This window comes from Geotrypetes seraphini, chromosome 15 (assembly GCF_902459505.1).
Source record: "Geotrypetes seraphini chromosome 15, aGeoSer1.1, whole genome shotgun sequence".
NCBI lineage: Eukaryota > Metazoa > Chordata > Amphibia > Gymnophiona > Dermophiidae > Geotrypetes > Geotrypetes seraphini.
Window position 1 is genome coordinate 22,354,982 of NC_047098.1, and position 27,562 is coordinate 22,382,543.

The following is a 27,562-nucleotide window of genomic DNA, read 5'->3' on the forward strand; positions in this document are numbered from 1 at the left end:
CTTGGGTTTTGGGCAGGTACTAGTGACCTGGATTGGCCACTGTGAAAACGGGTTACTGGGCTTGATGGATCATTGGTCTGACCCAGTATGGCTATTCTCAAGCTCTTACGTGTGCCAAGTATAGGACAATCAAGCCATTGTAACATCACTGATGAGGTAAGATTGGCTCTGAGGCACTGTGGAATGAGGCATTATGACATCACAATCTCTGCTCTGGAATATTGCTCTCATTGGGGTTCCCGAATCTTTCTATTCTTTGAGATGCTGGAATGTTGCTACTCTTTGGGTTTTTGGCTAGGTACTAGGGACCTGGATTGGCCACCGTGAGAACGGGCTACTGGGCTTGATGGACCATTGGTTTGACCCAGTAAGGCTATTCTTCTGTTTTTATGAGATTATCCTCTGCGGAGACACAGAAAAGTGCATGCACTCTCTTTTCTAGTGCTGTCCTTTGCTCATTGTTGTGCTCCTTCAGGCAGCGCGCCCTGCCCCAGTCTTATCACCATCCTGTAAATTCTGGCATTTGCTGTCAGCAAACCCTTTACATTTCCCCCCCTCCCCCCCATTCTTCAGCTGTAATCCTTTTCAACAACCCCCATCCCCAGAACACTCACTATTTCTAGGGACACCAGATTTCTTCTTTAAAAAAAAGGATACCTGACCCCACCCTGTTATGCCCCCAACTCCACCCCCCCACAGCAAGTCCCATGACTTGGGAAGCTCTTGTCTCCTTGCTCGGGGTCACATCCGGACAATGTGTGCGAGCCTTGCAGTTCTCAACTTTAGCCACTTTCCAAAACCGAGCTTATGACTGCATTTGAAGTCACAAAAATGTAAGGTACCTGCAGGAAAGATGATCTTTTATTCAAAGTAAATGTGAAATGATAAGAAATAAAACCTGTGGAGGGAAAAAAAAAAAAAGAGGTAAATTAATAATAACGGCATTAGAATGGAGGCAAGGACATTTAAGCAGCTCCACTTGGCTCCTGCTAGTAGAGTTAGCAAGGTCTCATGGAGGCGCCATTGCTTCTAATCCCAGCAAGGGGGTGTAAAAAGCTCAGTGCTGACCTTGTGCCAGAACACAGCATCCTTGGCCGCTCAACCCTGAATCTAGCCATGATTTGTGCGTCATACGCTACAGCGGAACAAAGTTGGGAGGGGAGCAGGGCAGGATAAAAAGGGAGAAAACAGGTGAGTTTGCTCGTTGCAGGACTTCTGTGAACACCAGCCATGCACATCTCCCAGGTAAGCCTTGTTTCAGTGAGCAGGAATCCACCGATATGAAAAAAAAAAAAAAAAAAAAAAGCAAGTGTGTTGATAGGCAAAGGACTTTGACCAGCGTAGAACTCACAATGTCCTCTGTTTCCACTCGCAGAACTTCAAACACGGTGCCGCGGCTGGAGTCTGCACTCAGTTGCTCTTCCTCGCTGCAGTCTTGTCTGCCGTGCAAGGTAGCCCGACATGTTACCTAACCAACACCACCATCTCCGCCGAGAAGGATGGCTGCCCCTACTGCGTGACTACAGTTGCCACCATCTGTTCGGGCTCCTGCCTGACCAAGGTAGGATAAATTACTGCCAACATCGATGCTAGCTAGCCATGTGGAACAGTTGTGCATTCCAGTGTGCCCTAGCAGGGCTCTCGCCTAACAGCCATGCATTCCAGTACATAATATAGTCCAGTAGCGCTCTCGCCTAATAGACGTATGTTCCAATACATAACATAGTCCAGCTGGGCTCTCGCCTAATAGTCATGTGTTCCAGTACATAGTATAGTCCAGTAGCGCTCTCACCTAATAGACGTATGTTCCAATACATAACATAGTCCAGCTGGGCTCTCGCCTAATAGCCATGTGTTCCAGTACATAGTATAGGCCAGTAGCGCTCTCGCCTAATAGACGTATGTTCCAATACATAACATAGTCCAGCTGGGCTCTCGCCTAATAGTCATGTGTTCCAGTACATAATATAGTCCAGTAGCGCTCTCGCCTAATAGACGTATGTTCCAATACATAACATAGTCCAGCTGGGCTCTCGCCTAATAGCCATGTGTTCCAGTACATAGTATAGTCCAGTAGCGCTCTCGCCTAATAGACGTATGTTCCAATACATAATATAGTCCAGCTGGGCTCTCGCCTAATAGTCATGTGTTCCAGTACATAATATAGTCCAGTAGCGCTCTCGCCTAATAGACGTATGTTCCAATACATAACATAGTCCAGCTGGGCTCTCGCCTAATAGCCATGTGTTCCAGTACATAGTATAGTCCATTAGCGCTCTCGCCTAATAGACGTATGTTCCAATACATAACATAGTCCAGCTGGGCTCTCGCCTAATAGCCATGTGTTCCAGTACATAGTATAGTCCAGTAGCGCTCTCGCCTAATAGACGTATGTTCCAATACATAACATAGTCCAGCTGGGCTCTCGCCTAATAGCCATGTGTTCCAGTACATAGTATAGTCCATTAGCGCTCTCGCCTAATAGACGTATGTTCCAATACATAACATAGTCCAGCTGGGCTCTCGCCTAACAGCCATGCATTCCAGTACATAATATAGTCCAGTAGTGCTCTCGCCTAATAGACGTATGTTCCAATACATAACATAGTCCAGCTGGGCTCTCGCCTAACAGCCATGCATTCCAGTACATAATATAGTCCAGTAGCACTCTCACCTAATAGACGTATGTTCCAATACATAACATAGTCCAGCTGGGCTCTCGCCTAATAGCCATGTGTTCCAGTACATAGTATAGTCCAGTAGCGCTCTCGCCTAATAGACGTATGTTCCAATACATAACATAGTCCAGCTGGGCTCTCGCCTAATAGCCATGTGTTCCAGTACATAGTATAGTCCAGTAGCGCTCTCGCCTAATAGACGTATGTTTCAATACATAACATAGTCCAGCTGGGCTCTCGCCTAATAGCCATGTGATCCAGTATGTGGACTACCCCAGCAGGAATCTCGCATAATAGCTATGCGTTGCATGCAGTATGTCCCAGCAGGGGTCCCATATAGCAGTCTTCCATTTCTGTAAGTAACAGGGGTATTTGGAGGAGAGTGTGGTGTAGTGGCGATAGCAAAAAGGTTGTGGAACAGAAGATCGGATGAACCAGTTTGTAGTTTAATAAGCGTCCAAATAACTTAAAAACAATCATCTTAAAAACAATCCACAAAGGGTGGATTCAATCACAAGTGACCCACAGGATAGAAACTAGAGGTCTGCACGGGAACGGGAATCCCCCCATAATCCACGGGACTCCCACGGGGACCCCCCTCTGGCCCACGGGACTCCCACGGGGACCCCCCTCTAGCCAACGGGACTTCCACGGGGATGGAAGGCTTTGGAAGAAGGGTTCGTCTATATAATATAATGGACACATCAGCCTTAGTAAAAGAGGGGGGTTTATAAGTTAATTACCTGAACAGAAAACAAAAAAAGGGTTCCACCAAAGAGATTCCACAAGGAAAACAGCAAAAGAAACTGTGGAATTGATGACCCTATCAGAAGTAATTGCTGCTTTTTATTGGGACGGGCGGGGATGGAGGTAATTCCTTGCGGGGACGGTTGGGGATGAGGATCCTGGTGGGGACGGAGAGGATCCTGACGGGGACGGGTGGGGACGGAGAGGATCCTGATGGGGACGGGCGGGGATGGGTGGGATTTCTGTCCCTGTGCATCTCTCTAATAGAAACCAAATAATGTATACAATAAAAATGACCTGGCAAAATAAAAATGCCTTCCTCAGGGGTCTTATGGGGTCCTTGGCGGTCTTAAATATAAAAACATAAAAAATCACATAAAATCCAAGTACAGCTTTGCTGCTTGTTTGTAGCCTCTTAACTATTTGGATTTTATGTGGCTTTTATGTTTTTATATTTAAGACTGCCAAGCAGTCTATTTTTTGCTGCTCTGGTGGCTAGTAGTTTGTCATAGAGTTTTTTGCTTTGTATGCCTTTTGCTGGGGGATGGGTAAAGAGAGCCTGTGTTCTCCTTGGTCTTGATGTGTTATTTCTGATCAGGTGTTTGTTTAGGGCTCTGAAGAGGGTACAAAATAATTTATATTGTATGCGTGCTTGTATTGGGAGCCAGTGTGAGTCTTGGTAAGCAGTGGTAATGTGATCGTATTTTTTCAATGAGTATATCAATCTGAGAGCTGTGTTTTACGCCGTTTGCAATTGTTTTAAGGTATAGGCGGGGCATGACAGGTATAGACTGTTACAGTAGTCCAGGAGACCCAGGATTAGCGCTTGGAAAATGAGTCTGAATTGTTCTTTGTCGAAGTATTTTCTGATTTTTCTTAGGTTGCTCATGGTTGCGAATGCTTTCTGGATCGTTTTGCTGATTTGAAGTTGCATGGTGCAGCCTTTGTCTATTATTATTCCCAGCAGTTTTAGGTTGAGTTGTAGGGGGTATAGGATGGAGTTTAATTCTAGGTTTGTTATGGAGGGTGTTTTGGGTTTTTTTTTATGTGAAGGTAGAGAATGACATGGGAACTCAATTTCCCCCATTCCGTCCCCGTGAATTTTGCTCCCGTCCCTGCCCCATTCCTGCACGCTCTGCTTTAACTGCACAAGCCTCGAAAACTTACGCTTTTGGAAGAGTTCATGGATTGTGCAGATGAGGACAGAGTTTGCAGGAATGATTTGATGTTTCTGGCATCTTCAAGATGGTAAGTAGAAAAAGTCTTGATGGTAGAAAAGTTGTAATGGAGAGCTGTAGAAAATCTGACCGATGGGAACGGGTGGAGACTAAAGACTGGGGATTAGGGGGAAGCAGGGGGAAATGGGTAGGGCTCAGGCATGCCTAGTGGGGCACGGGCATTGCACATGCTCAGAGAGAAAAAAAAAATATCTCTGAGCTATTGGAGAGCTTATCCGCAAATTGGGAGCTGTTGGGACAACACCCATATGTGGCTGACTATCCTGCTGTCCACGGAGAACCTACGTTACAGGTAAGTAACTACACTTTTGTTATGGAGGGTGGTTTTTATTTTTTTTTTAGACATGTTATATGTGAAGGTAGAGAATGACATGGGAACTCAATTTCCCCCCATTCCGTCCCCGTGAGTTTTGCCCCGTCCCTGCCCCATTCCTGCACGCTCTGCTTTAACTGCACAAGCCTCAAAAACTTACGCTTTTGGAAGAGTTCATGGATTGTGCAGATGAGGACAGAGTTTGCAGGAATGATGCAGGGACAGGGCTAGAACTCGTGGGGACGGGACGGGAAATTGAGTTCCCGCGGTGACAAATTTGTCCCCGTGTCATTCTCTAATGTGAGGTAATATGTGCCGAGATGAAGTTCCCACGTCTGACTCCTCTCTTGTCTTTCTCTCTCTCCGGCAGGATAAGGTGTTCAAGAGCGTGCTGTCCCCTATGAATCAGCGTATCTGCACCTATCAGGAAATTCGCTACGAAAGCATTAGGCTACCGAGCTGCCCTCCAGATGTTGATCCCTTCTATACGTATCCTGTGGCGGTGAGCTGTGAATGCAGCATGTGCAAGACGGAATATACCGACTGTAGCTTTCGAAGCCTCGGGCCCGACTTCTGCTCCACCAAAACCCTCTTCCGCTAGCTGGCGTGGACAAGTGTCAAGTGCGAGGTGCCTGTTTGAAAAACGCGTTGTAACGATAAGCTGGAAAAAGCGTGCAGTGTGACCTTGAATGTGCCTTATTAAAGCAATTCTTGACTAGTCAGTGCCATCATGTCACATACACTATGAGAGGCCGGGAAAGGGGAAAGCTACACCCACTTTTTTTGTCCTTTACTTACTCCCTGCTCTGTCATTATTTATTACTGTCTTTGTCTGTAAATTATGAATTTTAATAAAACATCTTTCCTTTCTGTACGGGCACCATAAGCATCTACAAGAAGCAGCCGGCCATTTTGTACTAAGTATGGAATCGGAGCATGCCGGCATTCATATAAAACCAACAAATCTCACCCTCCCACGTCAATGCAACACAACAGACCTTACGCAGACCCCCTACCCCCACCCCAAACCCACTGTAGTAGAGGCATACCCTAGAACCCTAAACAGAGTCCCAAATCTCAGTGAAACCATGATAGAGGAACATGCAGGCCCTCGTAAACGCTGTACTCTCAGTCCTCCTGCTCTTGGAAGAAAACAGATCTGCCCCTTGTAAGAGCTCCTCACTCTGGCCCGGTCATAAAAAGGGACTATGACAATGTCTCAGGGCTCTCCCCTAGCTTTTTCGCATGGTATGCCCCCTCCCTGTAATAAAAGAAGCTCTAGTCATGATGGAAATAAGTTTGATGGCGCAGAAATCTTGAGGCCCTCTTGGCACAACAAGGAAGTCTTATATCTCAGTTCGTCTCTGGCTTGCCTGTGCCACACCCAAAGGGAGTCCAAAATTTTGCCTTCTGATTCTGCTCATGAGAATCATGGCTAGTTAAAATCAAGTACCAAAACCCCTCCCTCTCTGTTACTGCTTTTTGTTTGTCACAGACTCTTTTTCCAAGATTACTCCCTGCACCACCCCCTGCACTTCTGCTCCTTATGTATTTTGAACACCTTTTTTGCCTTCTCTGTTTTGTGGTGTTTTTTTTTTTGGTATGGCTGTAACCCAGTCATGGGACTTGCTGAAACACAATATCCACCATATAAACCCTTAATACAATGCAGATAAGGACAGCAAGGCCCCTCTGGTCTGTAGGAGCCACGAGGGGTAGCCATCCTGTTGACTTTGAACAGCTAATTTATACCTTTTTAGAATCCTGGAAAAATCTAGACTGTCAGCAATCCTAACCGGAATCCTGAACACATCGTACAGGATCCTGCTATGCATCTAGGCCCAAGGCACATGCCTACTGTTCCTATACCTTACTGCAATAAACCATTAGTCTACAGCAGTGGTCTCAAACTCGCGGCCCAGGAGCCACAAGCGGCCCGTCAGGTACTATTTTGCGGCCACGGTCCGTACTAGTGCTGTATATACTAGTGCTGCCCGCTCTTTGCAGCATCCTCTGGCTTCACCCCTGGCCTCCAGCTCTTACCTTCAGATAATCACCGCAGCCTGCAGAGAAGATTGCTGGTGCTGTAGCGATCCTTGCAGGCTGCCGTCGTCCTCAGCATCACGTTCCCTCTGCTGCGATCCTGCCCCTGACGTTAGAGGAAGGGTGGGACTGCAGCAGAGGGAACGTGCTGCAGAGGCCAACGGCAGCCTGCAAGGAATGCTACAGCACCGGCAATCCTCTCTGCAGGCTGCGGTAATTAGCTGAAACTAAGACCGGGAGGCCAGGAGGGAAGCTGGAGGATGCTGCAAAGAAGGGGGGAACATGCAGGCCTTCAAGGGGAGGGGGGGGGGTTTGAAGATTTATAAACTATAAAGAGTTTCACCTCATGCAAAATTGTCATTTCTTTAATAAGACATTAACTAATTTTTCTGCGGCCCTCCAAGTACCTACAAATCCAAAATGTGGCCCTGCAAAGGGTTTGCGTTTGAAACCACTGGTCTACAGCACATTCTTGCTCACTCTCTGGCCCATAAGCGCTAAGCTCACCATGCATTTAGCAATCGTTGCTAAACCAGTTTTAATTGGTTTAGGAACAAAGTATTGCATCTGTCGATGCCCAAAACAGCAAATCGCGGTCTTTTCCATGGTGACCAATAAAATGAAATTACAAATATAAGAGAGCTATAATAATCACAGAGAAAAGAGAGTGAAGACCCAATATTGCAGTGCCTGATCGTGAAGGCTTAAGCTGTTGCAAAATACTGAATGCCTTTCGAAATAAATATGTTTTCAGGAATACGGGTACAGTGGTGCCTCGCATAAAGAACGCCTCGCACAGCGAACGCTGCACACAACGAACTTCATGTCATGATTCATACAACGAACTTCGTTTCACACAACGAAGTCGCCCGAGCTTCCACGATCGCTGCCGATGTATTGCATCCTTCCGCGCAGGCACTGCAGGCAGTCGTTAGTCACTGCGCTTAACGCGTTTCACATAACGAACTTTTCGCATAACAAACTTGCTCCTGGAACGAATTAAGTTCGTTGTGTGAGGCACCACTGTACTTAAAAATTTATGTAATGAGGATTCCAAACGCAAAGATAAAGGAAGACAATTCCACAAAGTCCTACAATACTACGTAGAAAATCATTTTTTTTTAACAACTTAGATAAACCTGACAACAGAAGGAACAATTCACAATTTGTTCAAACAAATTGTAGTCTGTGAGGGGACATAAGGTATGATTTAGCTAGATAAAAACTGAAGTAAACCTGTAAGACAAATTTTATAAACTAAAGTCAGAATTTTGTACACTACACGGTAGTCAATTGATAGCCAGTGTTTAACTCTTAAAAGTAGAGTCACGTGACCATATTTTTTTTAGCCCCAGAAATCAGTTGTTTAAAGGTCTTTGTCAAAGGCAAATTAACCCTTTCAGGAGCAAGGGACATATTTGTCCCATAACTTTAAAATCCTATAAATTTTGATTGGGATAGTCTACAGTTCTAAATTTGATATGTACGGATTCCATATGATACTGCCTTTATGTAAACAAACTGGTTCCGACATTCATTCATTAGCGTCGTTGCTAGATTGACGAGAAGATTCACTTGCCACACTGTCCATAAGCCAGAAGTGTGATTTTTTAAAATAAAAATAATGATATTTCACAAAAAAAATCAATTTTTTGGCATCTGCAAGCCCTTTTTACCATAAAAATGTCGTCAAAACCACAAAAATTGGCCTACGATCCTTATGGTCCTGAAAGGGTTAAGAGACTTCAATTAATACAGAATGTAGCAGTTAACTTCCTTTTGACAAAGACCTTTAAACAACACCTACCAACAATGGCACCTTTTTGGGATTTCTCAAAGTGCTCAGTTATAAAATTGCTCCATATGAAAACACACGTCATATCCTAATATCTAAAACTCCATGTCATAAGCTGGTCAGTATAATAAAAACACTGAACAGATTTGTACCTTTGGTGAGCACTATTTGCAGAGAGAGATCTAGCTCTTTTAATGAACCGCACAGGAACTGGCACAATGGCATGATACCGGAGCTCCGGCTCCCCTTCTATTTAAGGCTTATATAGAGAGGAGCTGCTCGTCAACAGTGCTGGAAACAATGAGCTGAAATCGGAGATGGGCTAGTCACAAGGTCTTTGCCATTTACCTGCTTTCCGTTCACTTCCTGTACAAAGGGACCATTGTCCTTAAACCTTGGCCAACCTGGCAAGAACGAATGCGCTGCTGCGTCTTTGCTAAGGCGACAATGCGCTTTCACTGGATTGGCCTGTTTCTGCTAAGCAACAAGCCTCCAAAAGCAAAGACGAGCCAAGATCCGACTGCTGTTAAATCCGGCCGTTTGTTTTGGGCTTCCCGGCCCAGCTAAATCTGGGGTTGGAATTCAATCTCACCGGGCCCTTCATTCACAACCAGTGGGGCATTTTTTTTTGTGGCATTTTGTGTTCGCTCCTTGTTTACATCAGTCCAGTCATTGCGGTATCAGCCCTTGGACGTGGGACCAGCAATGGATAGAGCTTTTGTTTTATTTCATTTTCATTTCCTATCATTTTACTGTAGTGCACACTACAATATCAGAAATCAAATGGCATTTTGTTGGGGGGGGGGGAGTGGTCAATTTGGATAGGAAATTAAATAATAAAAAAAAAAACAATACCAATAATTTTAATTCCTTGATATATAAAAAAAAGCAGCAAATCTCTACCGCACTCGCACACTTATAGTCGTAGATAGGGCTACCATATTTGAAGTAGGAACCCGGATGCATGGCCCCGCCTCTATCCACGCCCTGTTCTGCCACTAGACCTGCCTCCAAAAGCCGCCTCTCTTTTTTTCTGACCTCCGGCTGCATCTGGAGGGCCGTCAGCATGCACAAATGTGTATGATATCATCCACACATGTTATTGAAGGCTCTCCAGACACGGCTGGAGCTCGTGGCTTTCCAAAACCCGGACAAACTGCCGGGTTTTGAAAAGTCTGCCTGGGAATCTGGATAGTCCTCTAAAAAGAGGACGTGTCCGGATTTTCCTGGACATCTGGTAACCCTAGTCATGGACCCAAAATCCAGCCCCCAGATATGACTACTGAACAATGACTATGACATTCCCCCACCATCAGGCTCTGAATCTTGCCTCCACAGAATCACCAGCCCTCACATTCCTTCACCACTGGCATTGCTGGGACTAATTTTTTGTGGGCCCCAAGGTTAACGTGGATGGCCACTGGGCAGTGCGGATGTTGACACCACCTCCAGTTCTCCTTTTATTGGTCTCTGCCTCTGAAGTTGACTGGGTGGCCTGACTTAAAGTGGAAGGGCTACAGCCTACCCATGGCTACGGGTTCTTAATCGAAACTTAAACACATGTGCGAGTCAGCACATGGACAATCTAAAAGACAGGTCGTCCCAGTGCCAATAATCAAAACGACTTTTTGGAAGTATGCAGGGACTTTTTAGGCCTCTGAATCCCACTGTGCGCCCAGAGCTGAAAGGGGCATTTCTGGAGAAGTGGTTAGTGCGGTATATGGGCCGACCTGGACTTAGTTGTCCTGCAGGGATAATCAAATGTTTTACGAGACTTCCCAGATGAAACTTATACGTTTTGAGTTACATGATATAAAATCAGGTCTAAGTACCCAGAATTTATTCAAAAATGACCACTGCAGACACAAAATATGCCCCCCTCAACACATTCCCCTAGTAATCACTGACCCCTCACACTGCCACAAATATCAGAATACAAATGTACATACCTGTCTCCAGAACATCAGCACCTGCTATAGGAACTGCATACAGGTGCCTTAAATAGCATGGGGGGGTGGACTATTGAACCATAGAGAGAAAGATCCAGGCCCATAAACCACTCTAACCACTTCATTCATGGTGGAAAATGTGAGGCCATCAAACCCTCCCCCCAAACCTTACTGTACTGCCATATAAGTGCCACCTGCCATAAGAGCTATTGGGGTTGTAGACAGGTGGGTATAGTGGGTTTTGGGGGGTGTTTTTCGGGGGGGCTCACTATAACCTAAAAGGGAATTCTGGTGAGATGTTTATGTGATACCCTTTTTGTGAAGTTCACAGCAGTGCCTTGTAAGGTGCCCTACTGTTCCGTTGCCATGTCTGGGTGGCCAGTCCATCACAATGCTGGCCCATCCCATGTCCATAAGGTCTTGTTCTTGGCATTTGGTACGTGGACAAATTTTTGGTCGAGAATGTGGTATAAAGATAGACGTAGTGGCGGTCTGGACGATCAAACGCCTGGATGTCCAGATGGATGATTTTCGCCCCCCCCCCAAAAAAAAATTTTAGACGTACTTTTCAAGAAAGGACATTTCCCCGCTGCCAACTTTGGGCAACTAGCGCCCTATGTCCAAATCGGACTTAGATGTATGTTTTGATTATGCCCCTCTTTATCTCTGCCCTCCACAACTACTCAGTCTCTGGGCTGGCTCTGTTGTTCATGCTTTAACAAGAGATTTTGGATTTGATTACAAGTCACTTAATCCCCCCATTTGCCTCAGGTACATTAGATAGATTGTGAGCCCACCAGGACAGACAGGAAAAAAATGCTTCAGTACCTGAATAAATTCATGTAAACCTTTCTGAGCTCCCCTGGGAGAACTTTACAGAAAATCGATTAAATAAATATATAAATAAATACACAGGGCAGATAAATTCATAGATACAGTGGTGCCTCACACAACGAACTTAATTCGTTCCAGGAGCAAGTTTGTTATGCGAAAAGTTCGTTATGTGAAACGCGTTTTCCCATAACAATACATGTTAAAAAAAATAATTCGTTCTGCAGCATAAAATATGCTAAGATGACATAAAAAAAGATAAATTTGTCAAAATGGTGAAAATGGTGGTCTTGCTGAGGCCAAACTCTTTGACGAGGTCACACTGTTTTACCCCACATTCACTCCTTCTAATTATTTCCCGTTTCATTTCAACAGAAATCACCTTCCTGCTTTTTTTAGAAGCCATGATATATAAAAAATATTGAGTTTATCTTAAAAGGACGACTGTATACAGTGAGAGAGGGCAGTTAAGCGCAGTGACTAACGACTGCCTGCAGTGCCTGCGCGGAAGGATGCAATACATCGGCAGCTCGGGCGACTTTGTTGTGTGAAACGAAGTTCGTTGTGTGAAACGAAGTTCGTTGTGTGAAGTTCGTTGTGTGAAACGAAGTTCGTTGTGTGAATCAAGACATGAAGTTCGTTGTGTGCAGCGTTCGTTGTGCGAGGCGTTCGTTATGCGAGGCACCACTGTATCTGTAACTGAAACCCAAAGCTGGGCCTTCATCATAGCCTTTGTCCAAGCACAATCCAAGAGGGGCAAGCGCAATATATAAAACCAGTGTGGCTTTCTACCTTAAATTGTTCATCGATGAGGAAATCACAGCCAATGAGGTCGAAGTAACCTAGTTTGCATTCTAGCTTGGATTTCACAGCCAGGAAACACTGCATCATGATTTGCTGCATTCTCTTCTGCCAGAGAAAGGAAGACAGGATTAGGCCAAGTACTAGAACTATGGGGAGAGTGCGGCGCAGTGGCTAGAGCTACAGCCTCAGCACCCTGAGGTTGTGAGTAGAGAATGACACGGGGAAAAAATCTGTCCCCGTCACCGGCCCACCATCCTCTGCACCGCCCCGTCACCGCCGATCCCTTCACCGCCCCGTCACCGTCACCGCCATCCCTTTCACCGCCCCGTCACCGCCACTGCCATCCCATTCACCGCCCCGTCACCGTCCCCGCTGCATCCATATAAGCCTTTTTCCTTTCACTCCCTCCTTCCAATTTGAGCCGGGAACACTAGCGATCGCACGGTCCCCGCGGCCACTACCTGCCTGCCCGGTCGATCCTGGTGTTTGGCCGGCTCTCTCCCTTCTCCTCACCTTGGTTTGTGGGTTTTCTTTTTCGGCAACCTGCGCGCTTTCCCAGGGAGCCGCACACGTGCGGCTGCTCAGTGTTCGATCTTCTGCTCTGCTGCAACTTCCTGTTTCCGGTTGCGTCAGAGCAGAAGATCGAGGCTGAGCAGCGGCGGGTGTGCGCGGCTCTCTGGTAGCGTGCGGGTCGCCGAGGAGGAGGATCTGCGGACTAGGGTGAGGAGAGGGGAGAGCTGGCTGGACACTGGAATCGATTGGGCGGGCGGGTGTGAGCTGCGGGGACTGCGCGATCCTTCATGCCTAACTGCGGGGGACAAGACCATTCACCGCCCCGCGGGCGGTGAATGGCCTTGTCCCCGTCGCCGCAGCGACTGCTAGTTTTCTTCCCCGTTTTCGGCGGGTGACCCGCAGCTAAAATGCGTTGGCCGCGGGTAAACCGCCACCGTGTCATTCTCTAGTTGTGAGTTCAAATCCCCATTGCGCCTTGTGACCCTGGGCAAGTCACTGTGACCCTGGGCAAGCTGCAGTGAGCCCACTGGGACAGAAAGGGACAAATGTCTGAGCACCTGAAGAAATTCATTTTTTCTGGATTATTAATGGGACAGTTCTATAAACTAGGTGCTAGGATTAACATATCATTGTTTGCATAAGTGTATAGAATACTAATACATATGTGTATATATACATACATACATACATAAGTGCATACATGTCAGTATGTCATTTAATTGTTAATTGCATAGTGCACATTTGCAAAGGGCGTAACAAGGGCAGAGCATGGGCAGGACATAGGCAGGGCTCCCACTTATATACGTAACTTACAGAATACTGCAAGTGATGTACATCCCTGCCCCATTTAGGTGCCTGTGCTTATGCCACTTTGATGGCTGCTGTAAATCTAGCATAGCCAAACTGGGTTATGCTACTGCTCTATAATGAAGCCTGGGAGCCTAGGTTCCATGGCCTTAGGGCATTAAAATGAAGGTTCCCAGTTATAGAATGACCCCCACAGCGGGGACAAACCAAGACTGGATCAGCTTGTTTTTATCAACCTAAGGGATCTTGTTTGTACCTATCACCTTCTAGAGCTGCCAAGGGGGTCAACCCACTCAGTGAGAGATTCAAGGTTGGCCCCCCCAGCCTAACCTCACCCACCCATCACTCTGCTCTGATCCACCCATTGCTCATCTCAACCCACCCTCACTCTGCCCCGGCATAGTCAATTGGCAGCCAAAAGCAAAAGGCCTCCCTATGCCATGGCAGCAGGATTAGTGGCAGTAGGAAATGACCTTCTATGAAGGCCTTTTCTGCTGCCGCGGCACAGAGAGGCAACTCAGAAGGAGATCCCGACTCATCAGCGGGAGGGCAGAAGAAGACCCTCAGTGTGAGAAGGGTATGTACGTGTGCTTAGGAAAGAGTGCTACTCCACTTAGGGTTACCAGATTTGTTTCTAAAAAATAAAAAATAGGCCACATGGTCCCCGCCCCATTCCACCCACAGCCCTGAACAAATTCATGTAAACCGTTCTGAGCTCCCCTGGGAGAACGGTATAGAAAATTGAATAAATAAAAAAAGCAGGAGACTTTGGAGAACTGAGGTGCATTGATTTCTGTTTGAGATTTGCTGATATTTATACTATACTAGTCTTTAAGCCCATTATATTAACGGGTGCTAGAATATATGTCTACCTTTCTTTCTGTCTCTCTCCCTACCCCTGTCTTTTTTTTTTTTCTGTCTCTCTCCCTCCGGCTGTCTTTCTTTCTTTCTGTCTCACTCCCTGGCCCCCTTTGGCTGTCTGTCTCTCTCCCTGCCCCTGTGTCTTTCTTCCTTTCTTTTTGTCTCCCTCCCTACTTCCCTATGCAGCAGCTGCAGTATTGCCTCTCCCTGTGCAATAGCATTTTTTTCCCTTCCCCCCCCCACTTCCCTGTGCAGAAGCCGAAGCAGCATTTCCTCCCCCTCCATTTCCCTGTGTAGCAGCATTTTTCCCTCCCTCCTACTTCCCTGTGCAAAAGCCGAAGCAATACAATATGGCAAGGCGAGCAGGGAGCAGGCCAGACCGAACAACAGGACGAAAACCAACCCTAAACAGAACCCATTCCATGCCATTCCAAGCAATTCCTTTAGATTCAGCATCACTCTAGCCCCTACCAGCAGCCAATATGTAATATAATAAAACAGTAGCCGCGCATGCGCACTCCTACCTGCGGGGCCCTACAGCGCACGGAAAACGGAGCAGGAGGGAGTGCGCATGCGCGGCTAGCATTTTATTATATTAGATTACGTTCTAGCAGGGCTGGTTACATGGGGTAAATGATGATCAGGGTTTGGGGTTTTGTTGGTTTGAATTTGTTTTCTTCTTATGTTACTTTAGAACAGGGATCTCAAAGTCCCTCCTTGAGGGCCCCAATCCAGTCGGGTTTTCAGGATTTCCCTAATGAATATGCATTGAAAGCAGTGCACGCACATAGATTTCATGCATATTCATTGGGGAAATCCTGAAAACCCGACTGGATTGCGGCCCTCAAAGAGGGACTTTGAGACCCCTGCTTTAGAAGCATCACATGTTTCTATTTATCTGCTGATATGCTGCTTTTGCTTGTTATTTCCTCCTGCCTTTGTAAAGGGGAACATGTTAATTCTTTGTAATGTATAGTGTGTATCTTTGTCTATGCAAACTGATTAAATAAAACTAAAAAAAAAAAGCAGGAGACTTGGTAGGTCTGATCTATCTCACCAAAGCATTCAGCACCAAACTAGCTAGAGATACCTGCCTGGCCTTGTGCATTTCTCTTTTAAATATCTAAGTCAGCTTCCATGTTGTGTTCACTTGCAGAAAGCCATTGAGATTATTAGTCCAACAAGACACAGCTGTAAAAAAAAACTGCCAAAGGAAGAACTCCCTGGGAATCACACTGGGAATGTTTACAAAACCAAAATACCTTGGTTGGAAAGTAAAAACTCATGGGATGCCGTTACCATGGCCGTGCTAATGGCATAGCGTTGTTGTACTGCTCGGAAGAGAGTTGGGCTTCACTGCTCCTCTCTGGAGAGGAGGTAAAATCTGCCGAGATCCTCCTCCACTTCCCAATTAGAACTGCGCGCACACACGGACTCATATACACGCTTGCATGTACTCACTGTGAATACAGTCAAGACCCAGTCCTCAGGGAGACCCATCGTCGCCACAAATTTCTCATTCAGATAAGTGTTGAAGCGCTCCATGCTCCATACTGTGTCTTCTTTCAGCTCTTTGTACTGTGGATGCTTCTTCTGCATGTACTAGAAAGGTTGGAGGGGGGAAAAAAAAGGCAATTAGTTCATTGGCAGCGATTCTCTACTGGGGAAACTGGTTGAGAAAGGTAATTAATTGAGAAACAAGTGGGACTAAAGTTTCAAGTTTCATTAAAATTTCTCATACCGCCTAATCAGACTTCTAGGCGGTTTACAAAGGTAAATCTACCACCAGATCTGCCCACAGACATAAACTATCCTTCCCCTCTCTACACGGCATCCTCCACGCAGGTAAACTGGGTAGATCCCTCCTCTCCAAAATCACCGGCCTCTGGAACGACCTCACTGTCCAGCTGCGGAACCTGGACTCCCTCCAACTATTCCGAAAACAACTGAAAACCTGGCTTTTCTCTAACATACAATAATCTCTTCTCCTGATTACATCCCCTCTTTTTATGCTTTGTAAACTCTTTCTCTTCTCTCTTCCCATATTTTTTTAAACTCTGTAAACCGTGTCGAGCTCCACTTCAGTGGAGAAGATGCGGTATATAAACCTAAGGCTTAGTTTAGTTTAGTGGAACTTTTATTTTATGTCATTGAGTGTGATTTTCATTGATTTTATTCATGCATGCAATTTAAGTCTGGGTTTGGGTCAATTTTTTTTGTAGGGATGTTTCCATCCTTTCCCAAAACATTTGGGGATCAATTTTTCCTCTGGATTTAATTAGTGTTTCTTTATAACCTGTATTTGTCTGTGTTGGTCTATATTTTAGTGTGAATTTGCATAGATAGTGGTCTGGTCAGATTAGAGGTGACTTTTCATTAATGGAGAGTAGGTTTTGTACGTTCGCTGTAACTATGTCCAGAGAGTAGCCTTTTTCGTGGGTGGGGTTGTCTGTGGTGTCTAAAAAATTGAGCATCAAGATGGCGTCGGGAGCAGACGCCTGAGCGAGCTCTCTCTGCTCGTTTGTACCTGAATCTGCGTTGGTGTCTCTTCTCCGGTGGCGACATGGGGAAGAGGAAGGGAGTCTCCCGCGTTGTTCCTCCGGCGGCTGAACCCCTTCAACGGCTGATTCAGTCTACCATAACGAGCGCTTTTGCTCGCATGGGTGAGGTGACCCCAGTTACTTCGGGAGGGAATCCGGATCTTTCGGCGAACCTCAGCGCAGAGAGTCGGACTACTTTGAGTCCGGACCAGAGGCTGGTTCCTCCCCAGCCCGGAAGTGCACAAGTGCAGGGACTGCTTGGAACCCGACAGTCCCGAGAGGGAGAGAGTGATTCCAGCATTGGAGGGACATCCCTATCAAGCCTTTCAATGGAAGGAGGAGAAGGGAGCCATCAAGAAATCCCCTGCACTTTGGAAGAAGAGGTGAGAGGTGCCTCGGGAGGAATACTATCAGTTTTGGGGAGATGAAGAAACCAGATAAGATAGACATGGAGGCGCTATGGCAGGCCATATCAGTCATGGATTCCAATCTCAAATTGACTTTATCTACAATTAAAACAGATTATGGAACTGTTTTCTCCAAGGTGGAGCAACAAGGGGTGCTTCTTACTAATGTTAATGAAAGGTTGGAGAAACAGGAAAATAATTTGAATGAAGTAAAGAAGGTTCAAGTGGAATTGGTTAAGGAGAGATCTTATGTTTCCCGTAAGATGGAAAATTTCGAAAACCAACTGAGGAAAAATAATTTAAGATTTTTGAATTTTCCTAAGTGTCCTATTATTTCACCAGTTGAGATGGCTAGGAAATATTTCCGAGAGACTTTAGCTATTCCATCAGAAAACTTACCTCCAATTGTTAGAGCTTACTACTTGAATTTAAAGACAACACAAGGGGAATCCACACCTATAGAAACCCCAGTGGATAAAGTAGTGGATTTGAATTTGTCTTCATTTCTGGAAAATTCCCTTGAGGTTGTCACTCAAAGAACTACCATGTTGTTGACTTTAGCCTTGGAGAGTGACAGGGAATTTATTCTTCGTATGTATTTTCGACATATAAATGATAAGTTTTTGGGTTCTAATGTCCGAGTTTTTCCAGATTTAGCTCAGATGACCCAGAGACGTAGGAAGGAGTTCTTGTCCTTGAGGTCAAGGACCCTGGCTCTGGGGGCTACTTTTCTTGTTAAATTTCCTGCAAAGTGTTATGTATCTTTTCAAGATAAGAATTTTCTTTTCTTTGAGCCCAAACAACTTTTGGAATTTATTGGATCAAAAGAGAAAATGGTAACCATGCCTAGTAATGTATGACTTGCCAGCTGGCTGTAATTTGGGAATCTAATGCCGTGACCTTGATTAGTTGATTGTGTTACTACTACTGTTTTGGAAGTTTATTTCCTTTCTGGATCTTTTGCATTGTATAATGTAATGTTTGTATTAAAATGGAAAATCTTATAAATAAATAATTAAAAAAAAAAAAAAAAAAGTTGAGGTTGTCAAGGTTTTTTAAGTTGTCCAACATCAAAACAAACTGTGGACGAAACACAACGTTCTTGACCTTCCTTTATTTCTTCATTCAATGTTAAGAAAAATATCCACATCAACCGTGTTAAAACCTAATGGACCCTACATCAACTGTATTATCATTTGCTTTATTTTCTAGAGGTAAATTAAGGCCTCCAATTAATAGTACATAAGAATTGCCGCTGCTGGGTCAGACCAGTGGTCCATGGTGACCAGCAGTCCGATCACATGGTGGCCCTCTAGTCAAAGACCAGAGCCCTAACTGAGACTAGCCCTACCTGCGTATGTTCTGGTTCAGCAGGAACTTGTCTAACTTTGTCTTGAATCCCTGGAGGGTGTTTTCCCCTTTGACAGACTATGGAAGAGCGTTCCAGTTCTCTACCACTCTCTGAGTGAAGAATTTCCTTATATTCGTATGCAGCACTCGATATGAAATCATGTATCTTTTGAAGCACATTTTGACCAGGGGCCTGGGGGTCTATAGCATAGTAAGAGGCCAGTAGGTTATTTTGCAAGCTCTTTTTTTAAAAATCTGCAGAACAGAAGCGCTATATCTTGTTCACACAGGAAACAAACTTTTTCAATTTCCATAATGTATTTATAAATGATCGCTACACTTCCTCCTCCTTTCTTTGACCTATTCAATTGTATTATTTTATATCCCGTAGGGCAGATTTCAAGGGTCAGTGGATCAGAATTGCCTTTTAGCCATGTCTCTACATTAAACATTATACGTATCTAGTATCGGAACACATGGGAAAGCGGTAAAAGCTGTCGCAACTCTATATTATGCCAGTGTCTGTAGTCTGTTTAAATCTGTTTTGGTAGGGTTCATTTTTCTCGTTTTTCTGTTTGTGACAGCTTAGGGGCCACAATGCACATAAATCCAGCGCTGTGTAGCCAATTGATAAAGGCACAGATCTGGAGAAAGCCACAGATCATCTTATTACAGAGGCTTGATAAATTCCATATCTACGGTAATTTGTTCTAACCATAGACCCATCCATCTATTGTATTTCTCTTTCTCAATCTTTATATCTATCTGTAATCAGTAAGCAGCATTAAATTTATTAAAGGTGCATGGGTGTGGCGGGGGGGGGGGGGGTCCCTTTCTCTCGTGTCTTTTCATTTTCACCGTTTCCCAGTCTCCCAGCTGCCACCTGGTCTGGTGTAAACGTGTTATCATCTATGTCTGAGCACTTCAGAATACCACAAGGAATTAATTCTTTGCAGGGAGACTGTAATAACACTTGCTTCTGGCAAACAACCATTCTCAGCACTGAGAGGGAGGGTTTGGAAGAGTTCATTTTACCACTTAATTAGTCCCAGAGTCGGCTCAAAATCACCTGCCAGGTGATATTACAAATCCAAAGCAGGGACAGCATGTTTCCCCAGGTGAGAGTCTTCCCCTCCTGCAGCCTTATGCAAGAGCCCAGCTACATTGCAAAGATCTGTAACCCAGCTGTGAGAAAAACAAGGCAGCAGTATATTGTATTGTTGTCAGAGCCCCCTGCTTTTCTCTGCACCAATCTGGATAGACTCTAACATTTTGCTGTATAAAGCACAGAAATAAGCCCTTTGAAGACTGAGCATCCTTTATGCATGTATAGCCTGGGGCCAGGTTTATACATACATGACTCCCAATGAAAACATGCCTCGGATATATGCAAAAACCCAGAAAAAGATATGCATGCATGCCAATAAGCACACAAAACATTTTTAAAGAGAAGTGTGCACACACTTTCCTATGGAAAATTCTATGGTACTCTCACAGGGGAACGTAGGCTTGTACTATTTACAGCCCTAAAGGGGTAAGTTTATCAAACATTTTCCAAGTGTAAAGTGGCTGTGATTTGCAGAAAATAACTCTTACAAACCTGCAGAACCAAAGACATTCACATATGTATATATGGTGACGAGATGCCTATGTTACCTTTATAAAAAGAAAAAAAACAAAAGGAATTGACCCCAAAATATCCACAAAGAAGAAAATCCAGAGAAAAAAAACCAACAACTCTGTGGAGTGACGATGTTCCCAAATGGACTTTATTTGAAAGTATCAAAGTTCCAAAGGTACACTAAAATCATCCACTTCCGGTTCACCACACAATTGGACCCCTGAAGAAGACTTTTTGTCGAAACGTGGACCGTGTTGGGCCCTGTATCCCTAGCGGACTAGGTCCTTTAAGGCTCTTATGTGGATGATTCATTTTTATGTGGATGGAATTATTTTATGTGGATGATTTTAGTGTACCTTTGGAACTTTGATACTTTCAAATAAAGTCCATTTGGGAACATCGTCACTCCACAGAGTTTTTTTTGGTTTTACCTTTATAAAAAGAAGCACCTTTATGGACTTTCTACATAGACATCCTCTTACAAAGCTACTCCCTAGGAAGGTAAATTTATAATAGGGTGCCTGATTTAAGAAGGCTAGTAAGGCCTGGATACCCTACAGCGTGCTGATATCGGTGGCCACCTAAAAAGCGGCCACCAATCCTGTGTCAATCACGTAATGGCGCCCGAAAAAGAATGCGCCTCTGTGAAAGATAGGCACTGGAAATGTAGGCCCAGGTTTTTAGGGCCTACATTTCCGGCACCTAGCACTGTTGTGAATCAAGCCTACGTAGGCGCTTTAGGCTGCCTAACACCCAGGGTTACCGTATGGCTCCAGAAAAAAAGAGGACGGATTAAGACATCCGGGTTTTGCTTCCATTGAAAGCGATGGAAGTAAGGAGGGCAGACTGAGACATCTGGGTTTTACTTCCATTGAAAGCGATGGAAGAACAACCCGGATGTCTCAATCCGTCCTCCTTTTTCTAGAGCCATATGGTAACTCTACTAATGCCACTTCTGGCATTAGCCACGCCCATAGTAACATTTGGGGATCTAAAGTGCCTTCGCCTGCCTGGGCGTTCCTCTACCGCATTACTGATGATGTCATCAGCAACACGGCACACACGCCCGGGTAGGAGAAGGCCGCAAAGCAGCCTGTCTAGATTGCTGCGACGTTGCTGTTTGTTACAAGGTACAGCATTTTGGTCGGCGGGAGAGATGGAAGGGTTGGCAGGGGGGGGCGGGGCGGAGGGAGGGATAGAAGCTGCAAAGGTTCTGTTGCACAAAGGATGGGAGGGAGGGCTAGAAAGATACTGCACAAGGGGATGGGTGAGAGGGGAGGAAAGATGCTGCACATGCGGGGGAGAGAAAGAAATAGGAAGAATTGGGGTGGAGGAGAGGAAGGGAGAGATGATCATTGTACATGAAAAAAAGAAGACCTACCCCGAAAGTAAGACCTAGGGCCTTTTTTGGGCCCAAAATTAATATAAGACAGTGTTTTATTTTCGGGGAAACATGGTAGTTGTTATATTGATCTATGTTGGTTTGGATATACTATAAAACAATAATAGCCATCGCTGTGCTATGATGTTTCCTAAATCCTATTTGATGTAAATGAAAACCATTTTTTCTCAATAAATTTTTCTAATTATGATATAATAATTTTCACCACAAACTGTGATATAAAGAGAAGGTTAGATAATCAATGATAGTTCATAAGCAACATAATATTCCAAGTAGCAGTTTTTTTTTAACTTCTGGCATTATCGTACATGCAGCTTTCTAAGCACTGGGTACAGAACCCATGTCTAAGCTCAGAGATATCATCCTATGAGGAAAAAGAATCAACTTAGAATGAAACCTCCTAATTAAATAAGTAGGGACAGGATCCTTTTGCAATGTGGTGGATGACCCTCATTGATTTTAGAAGTTTCTCAAGAGTTAGAATAGAAGGAGAGGTAAATTGAAGAAGAGTGGGATACTCCTGATAAAATCATCAAATTTTGAGATGCTATGATACTACAATTAACTAAACTTGTAGACAATTGGTTTTGCAAAATTGTGATTTTGTCCAATAAGTAAGTCTTCAAATCATAAGTGCATAAATTAAAATAATTAGTTAACAGAAATTAATGAGCCTGTAAGAGATTTACGCAACTTAGAGTCTGGAGGAATCAGATGGTCGATCAATAAGCTTAGAGTAATATTCAGGATGTGTGGAAACCATTAACAAAATATTGTAAGGATTAAGTAAAATTATTTCCCTTTTAATTATCAGTTCAGGATATAGGGAGGGGGTATTTTTCTTATTACATATATTATATAATAATGGAAGATATGGATGGGAGGGATGGGAAAGGGGAAGGGATAAAAATTTATATAATGTACCAATGATTGTTTATAAGTGATATATTTATTGTTACTGTGAATGAATATATTTTACACTTAATGTAATTTTGAAAATGAATAAAGAATATTTAAAAAAAAAGAAGTAATATTCCCTCTTAGCATTGTTAATAGCTGATTTGTATGAATTTGCAAATTCAAAATGACAAGTTTCCGGGTTTCGCTGCCTCATTCACCTCAAGCCCCAACCAATCGGGCTGAGGACCTACTAAATAAAGACAAAATGCAGACTTCACAGCATAACCTGAAGAAAGCCACAGCATGATGTCTGAAAAGTCGGTTCTACCTGACGAGAGGCAGCGAGACTCAGAAACCTGCAACAAGCATGGTGCCAGCTGTGGAAATCCTGAAAGAACATATGACCCAGCTTCATGGCATAAAACATCTTCAAACTCACCAGAGACTTTTCCATTCTATGGGGAAAAAGAGACCGACTGATTTTCCCACCAAAATACAAATTTGTGACCAACTGACTTTCCCGCCAAAATTCAAATTGTTGACTAATGGACTTTCCTGTCTCATTCACCTCAAACCCCCAACCAATTGGGTTTGAGGACCTACTATATAAAGACAAACTGCAGACTGCATAGCATACCCTGAAAAGTCTGTTCTACCTGACGAGAGGCAGCGAGACTCAGAAACCTGCAACAAGCATGGTGCCAGCTGTGGAAATCCTGAAAGAACATATGACCCAGCTTCATGGCATAAAACATCTTCAAACTCACCAGAGACTTTTCCATTCTATGGGGAAAAAGAGACCGACTGATTTTCCCACCAAAATACAAATTTGTGACCAACTGACTTTCCCGCCAAAATTCAAATTGTTGACTAATGGACTTTCCTGTCTCATTCACCTCAAACCCCCAACCAATTGGGTTTGAGGACCTACTATATAAAGACAAACTGCAGACTGCATAGCATACCCTGAAAAGTCTGTTCTACCTGACGAGAGGCAGCGAGACTCAGAAACCTGCAACAAGCATGGTGCCAGCTGTGGAAATCCTGAAAGAACATATGACCCAGCTTCATGGCATAAAACATCTTCAAACTCACCAGAGACTTTTCCATTCTATGGGGAAAAAGAGATCGACTGATTTTCCCAACAAAATACAAATTTGTGACCAACTGACTTTCCCGCCAAAATTCAAATTGTTGACTAATGGACTTTCCTGTCTCATTCACCTCAAACCCCCAACCAATTGGGTTTGAGGACCTACTATATAAAGACAAACTGCAGACTGCACAGCATACCCTGAAAAGTCTGTTCTACCTGACAAGAGGCAGCGAGACCCGGACATCTGCAACCAGCTTGATACCAGCTGTGGAAACCCTGAGCGAACAGTCATCAGAACTGTCTTATCTTTTTCCAATGAAACCCTTGCCAGCCCAAAATGGTACCTCTTTTTCTATTTTGAAAACAATATTGATGGCCCAAACTGTAATGAGAAGGTTATTTGACCTTGGACCTATCTTGCATCTTTCTTCCTTAGTCACTGCAAATAATTACACAAGGAAAGAAAGAAAGAAGGAATCAGTGTGGGCAGAAGAGGGTTGGATTCTGGCACCTGCTCAGGTACATCCCCCATTCCCCTGGGTTTCACAGTAATTAATGTTAGTAATAAGCAGCTGTCATTTGTTTGCTTTTAGGTTATATGGAGGAGCTTTTGTACCTGGATCTCCTTAGTTGCTGCTCAGCCTAACACATGTGTAATATTCAGAATATGTGGACTGCATGCACAAGTTAAAATTTGATATCCTACCTTAACAATATTCAAGGCAGTTTTACAAAGTTTAAAAATACAGAGAAAAACAAAAAAGGGGAATATGAGAAAACCTGCAACAGATAAACATGAAGCAATTAATAAAAACGATGACTGACTGGTATTCGAGGAGAAGGGGAAGAACTACAAAATTTGGATAGAAAAGAACAAAAACGGGAAAAACGAAAGGCAGGGAAAGACGGAGAGACTGGCCAGAAGGCAAGTCTAGCATAAACGTAAAACATCCTTAAAAGGACGATCAAGATTCAAAAGCATCTTTGAACAGGAATGTTTTTTAGGCTGGTTTTGAAATTGTCTAAGAATGGAATCTCTCTTAAGTGATTTGGGGATGAGTTCCAAAGCGAGGGGGCAGTGACAGAAAAGATATTAGTTCTCATGGTATTAATGTGCCTTAGTGAGGGAATTGAAAGCAGGTTTTGGTTAGAAGATCGGCGAGAACGTTGGGAAGAATGTGGAAAAGTGTGAGTCTATTAATAAATTCTGGCTGGCCAGCGACTCTAGTTTTGAAGGTCAATAACATAATCTTGTATATTATTCAATGTTCAATGGGTAACCAATGAGCTTTAATCGGTAGAGGGGTGACATGGTCAAATTTTCACGGATTTTTATGGAAGTATTCTGGACAATTTGTAAGTGCCTGATTTCTTTAGGGCATTACTATATAGTCCAGACAAGAGATTACTAACGAATGGATATGGGTGTTTAACGAAGAAGGGTCAAGCAGCTTGGTGAGTGAACGTATCATACGTAAACGGTAGAAACATTTCTGAACCACGGAGCTGATTTGTTATAATTAGACTTTTCTCAGGCTCCAGCAATGACACTCCAACAAAGCTTAGGGGTCTTTTCCTTTAACATTTAAAAGAGGCTGGCCTCCTTTTGAACTATCAAAGCTAAAGGTGAACAAAGCCATGGGCCCGGAAAAATCGACACCCCAGAGTACTTCGTGAATTGAGAGATGTTCTGGCAGAACCGTTGGTTGAGCTTTTTAATCTTTCCCTAACAAAGGGAAAAGTTCCCTTGGACTGGAAAACTGCCAACATTATCCCGCTCCACAAAAAGGAAAGCAGATCAGAGGCTGAAAATTACAGACCAGTGAGTCTCACATCAATAGTATGTAAATTTATTGAAACGTTAATCAAAAACAGATTGGACACGATTCTGGATGACGAAGGACTAAGGGATCCCCACCAGCATGGCTTTACGAAGGGAAGGTCTTGTCAATCCAATCTGATAAATTTCTTTGACTGGGTAACAAAGAAACTGGATAAGGGAGAGTCCCTGGACATCGTGTATTTAGACTTCAGTAAGGCTTTTGATAGTGTCCCACACCCTAGGTTACTGAACAAGATGAACGCGATGGGCCTAGGAGAAACACTGACTGCATGGGTAGAAGACTGGCTTAGCGGCAGACTTCAAAGGGTAATGGTAAACGGTATTCCCTCAAAAACATCGGAAGTGTCCAGTGGAGTGCCACAGGGCTCGGTCTTGGGCCCAATACTATTCAATATCTTTGAAAGGGATCTGCCTCAGGGACTTCAAGGTAAAATTACATTATTCGCCGATGACGCTAAACTATGCAACATTGTAGGCAGCGCAGCAGAACCTGATAGCGCAATCCATGCCCGGCTCTATGGAGCAGGACCTACTTTTACTAGAACAATGGTCCAGTACTTGGCAACTGAATTTTAATGCCAAAAAATGTAAGGTTATGCACCTTGGTAGCAGAAATCCATGCAGAACATACACCCTGAATAGTGAAAACCTAACCAGAACTGTAGCAGAACTGGGAGTAATCATCCGGGAAGATATGAAAGCTGCGAATCAGGTGGAGAAAGCAATAGCAACAGCTAGACAAATGCTGGGCTGCATCAGAGGGAGCTTTATCAGTCGTAAGTCTGAAGTTCTACTGCCGCTGTACAGATCAATGGTGAGACCTCACCTGGAGTACTGTGTTCAGTTTTGGAGGCCACATTATCAAAAGGATGTGAAGAGAATGGAGTCGATTCAGCGAATGGCCACTAGGATGGTCTCAGGACTAAAAAATCTCCCATATGAAGAACGTTTGAGCAGGCTGCGCTTATATTCTCTCGAAGAGCGCAGGGAAAGGGGGGACATGATAGAAACATTCAAATACATCACGGGCCGTATTGATGTGGAGGAAGAAATCTTTTGTCTTACGGGTCCCACGGCGACAAGAGGGCATCCGCTAAAACTCAGGGGGGGGGAGGGAGATTTCATGGGGACACTGTAAGGTTTGTTATTGGCCCCCCGAATATATGGTTGGTGGGGTCACTTGAGAGGCGCCCTTACACACGCCAGGTCCCAGGTTCAGTTCCCTCACTGAAGATTCACCAGGAAGTAGAATCAAAAACACCAGGAAGTATTTCTTCACCGAAAGGGTAATTGATCGATGGAATGGTCTTCCACGTCAGGTAGTCGAGGCCAGTACCACGCTCGACTTCAAGGGACGATGGGACAGACAGGTGGGGGTCGCTCCAGAGGAATGCTTAAAAGATGGATTCTCGAAGGAGGGAGGGTTCTTGAGTGGGCAGACTTGTTGGGCCATCGGCCCTTTTCTGCCATCATACTCTATGTTTCTATGTTTCTATGAGCTCTCGGCCTAACAGCTTCCACATCCTGGAAGGTACCAACACTACTTGGCTTCCTCAGTTACCATCCTTCACCCCAGCTGTTAATTTAGAAAAACATAAAGCACCATAAGAAACTGGTAAGCTGATTTTCTCTTCTTTAGCATCTAAGCTTATTTAGTAACTCCCTTAAAAGAGACATTTCCCACTTGGTCCTCACATAGCCTGCCTCTGTTTTAAAGTTTTCTACGGTCTAACCCCTAAATACATCACTGACCTATTCTCCTTCTCAGCCAACAAACACAAGAGAAGCTCCCACTCGCACTTCGTTTCTCCCCCGGTTAGAGGA

General features: G+C 44.3%; 2 protein-coding genes across 6 annotated transcripts in view; one reads left to right on the forward strand and one right to left on the reverse strand.

Annotated features, from left to right (window-relative positions):
* Positions 1-27,562, reverse strand: part of TTLL10 (tubulin tyrosine ligase like 10) — a 351,255-nt gene that overhangs the window by 15,873 nt on the left and 307,820 nt on the right. For 4 of the 5 annotated variants that reach the window (XM_033921190.1, XM_033921191.1, XM_033921192.1 and 1 more), the window contains 2 exons: positions 16,041-16,181; positions 12,387-12,503 (listed from right to left, as the gene is read on the reverse strand). In XM_033921190.1, coding sequence (XP_033777081.1) covers positions 12,387-12,503; positions 16,041-16,181 — 258 coding nt within the window. The remainder of the gene's footprint in view (positions 1-12,386; positions 12,504-16,040; positions 16,182-27,562) is intronic. The other variant, XM_033921189.1, reaches the window with a different exon arrangement.
* Positions 1,210-5,655, forward strand: LOC117348756 (lutropin subunit beta-like). The gene is made up of 3 exons (XM_033921193.1): positions 1,210-1,245; positions 1,376-1,561; positions 5,347-5,655. The coding sequence occupies exons 1-3, from the start codon at positions 1,231-1,233 to the stop codon at positions 5,575-5,577; spliced, it is 432 nt and encodes a 143-aa protein (XP_033777084.1). The 5' UTR covers positions 1,210-1,230; the 3' UTR covers positions 5,578-5,655.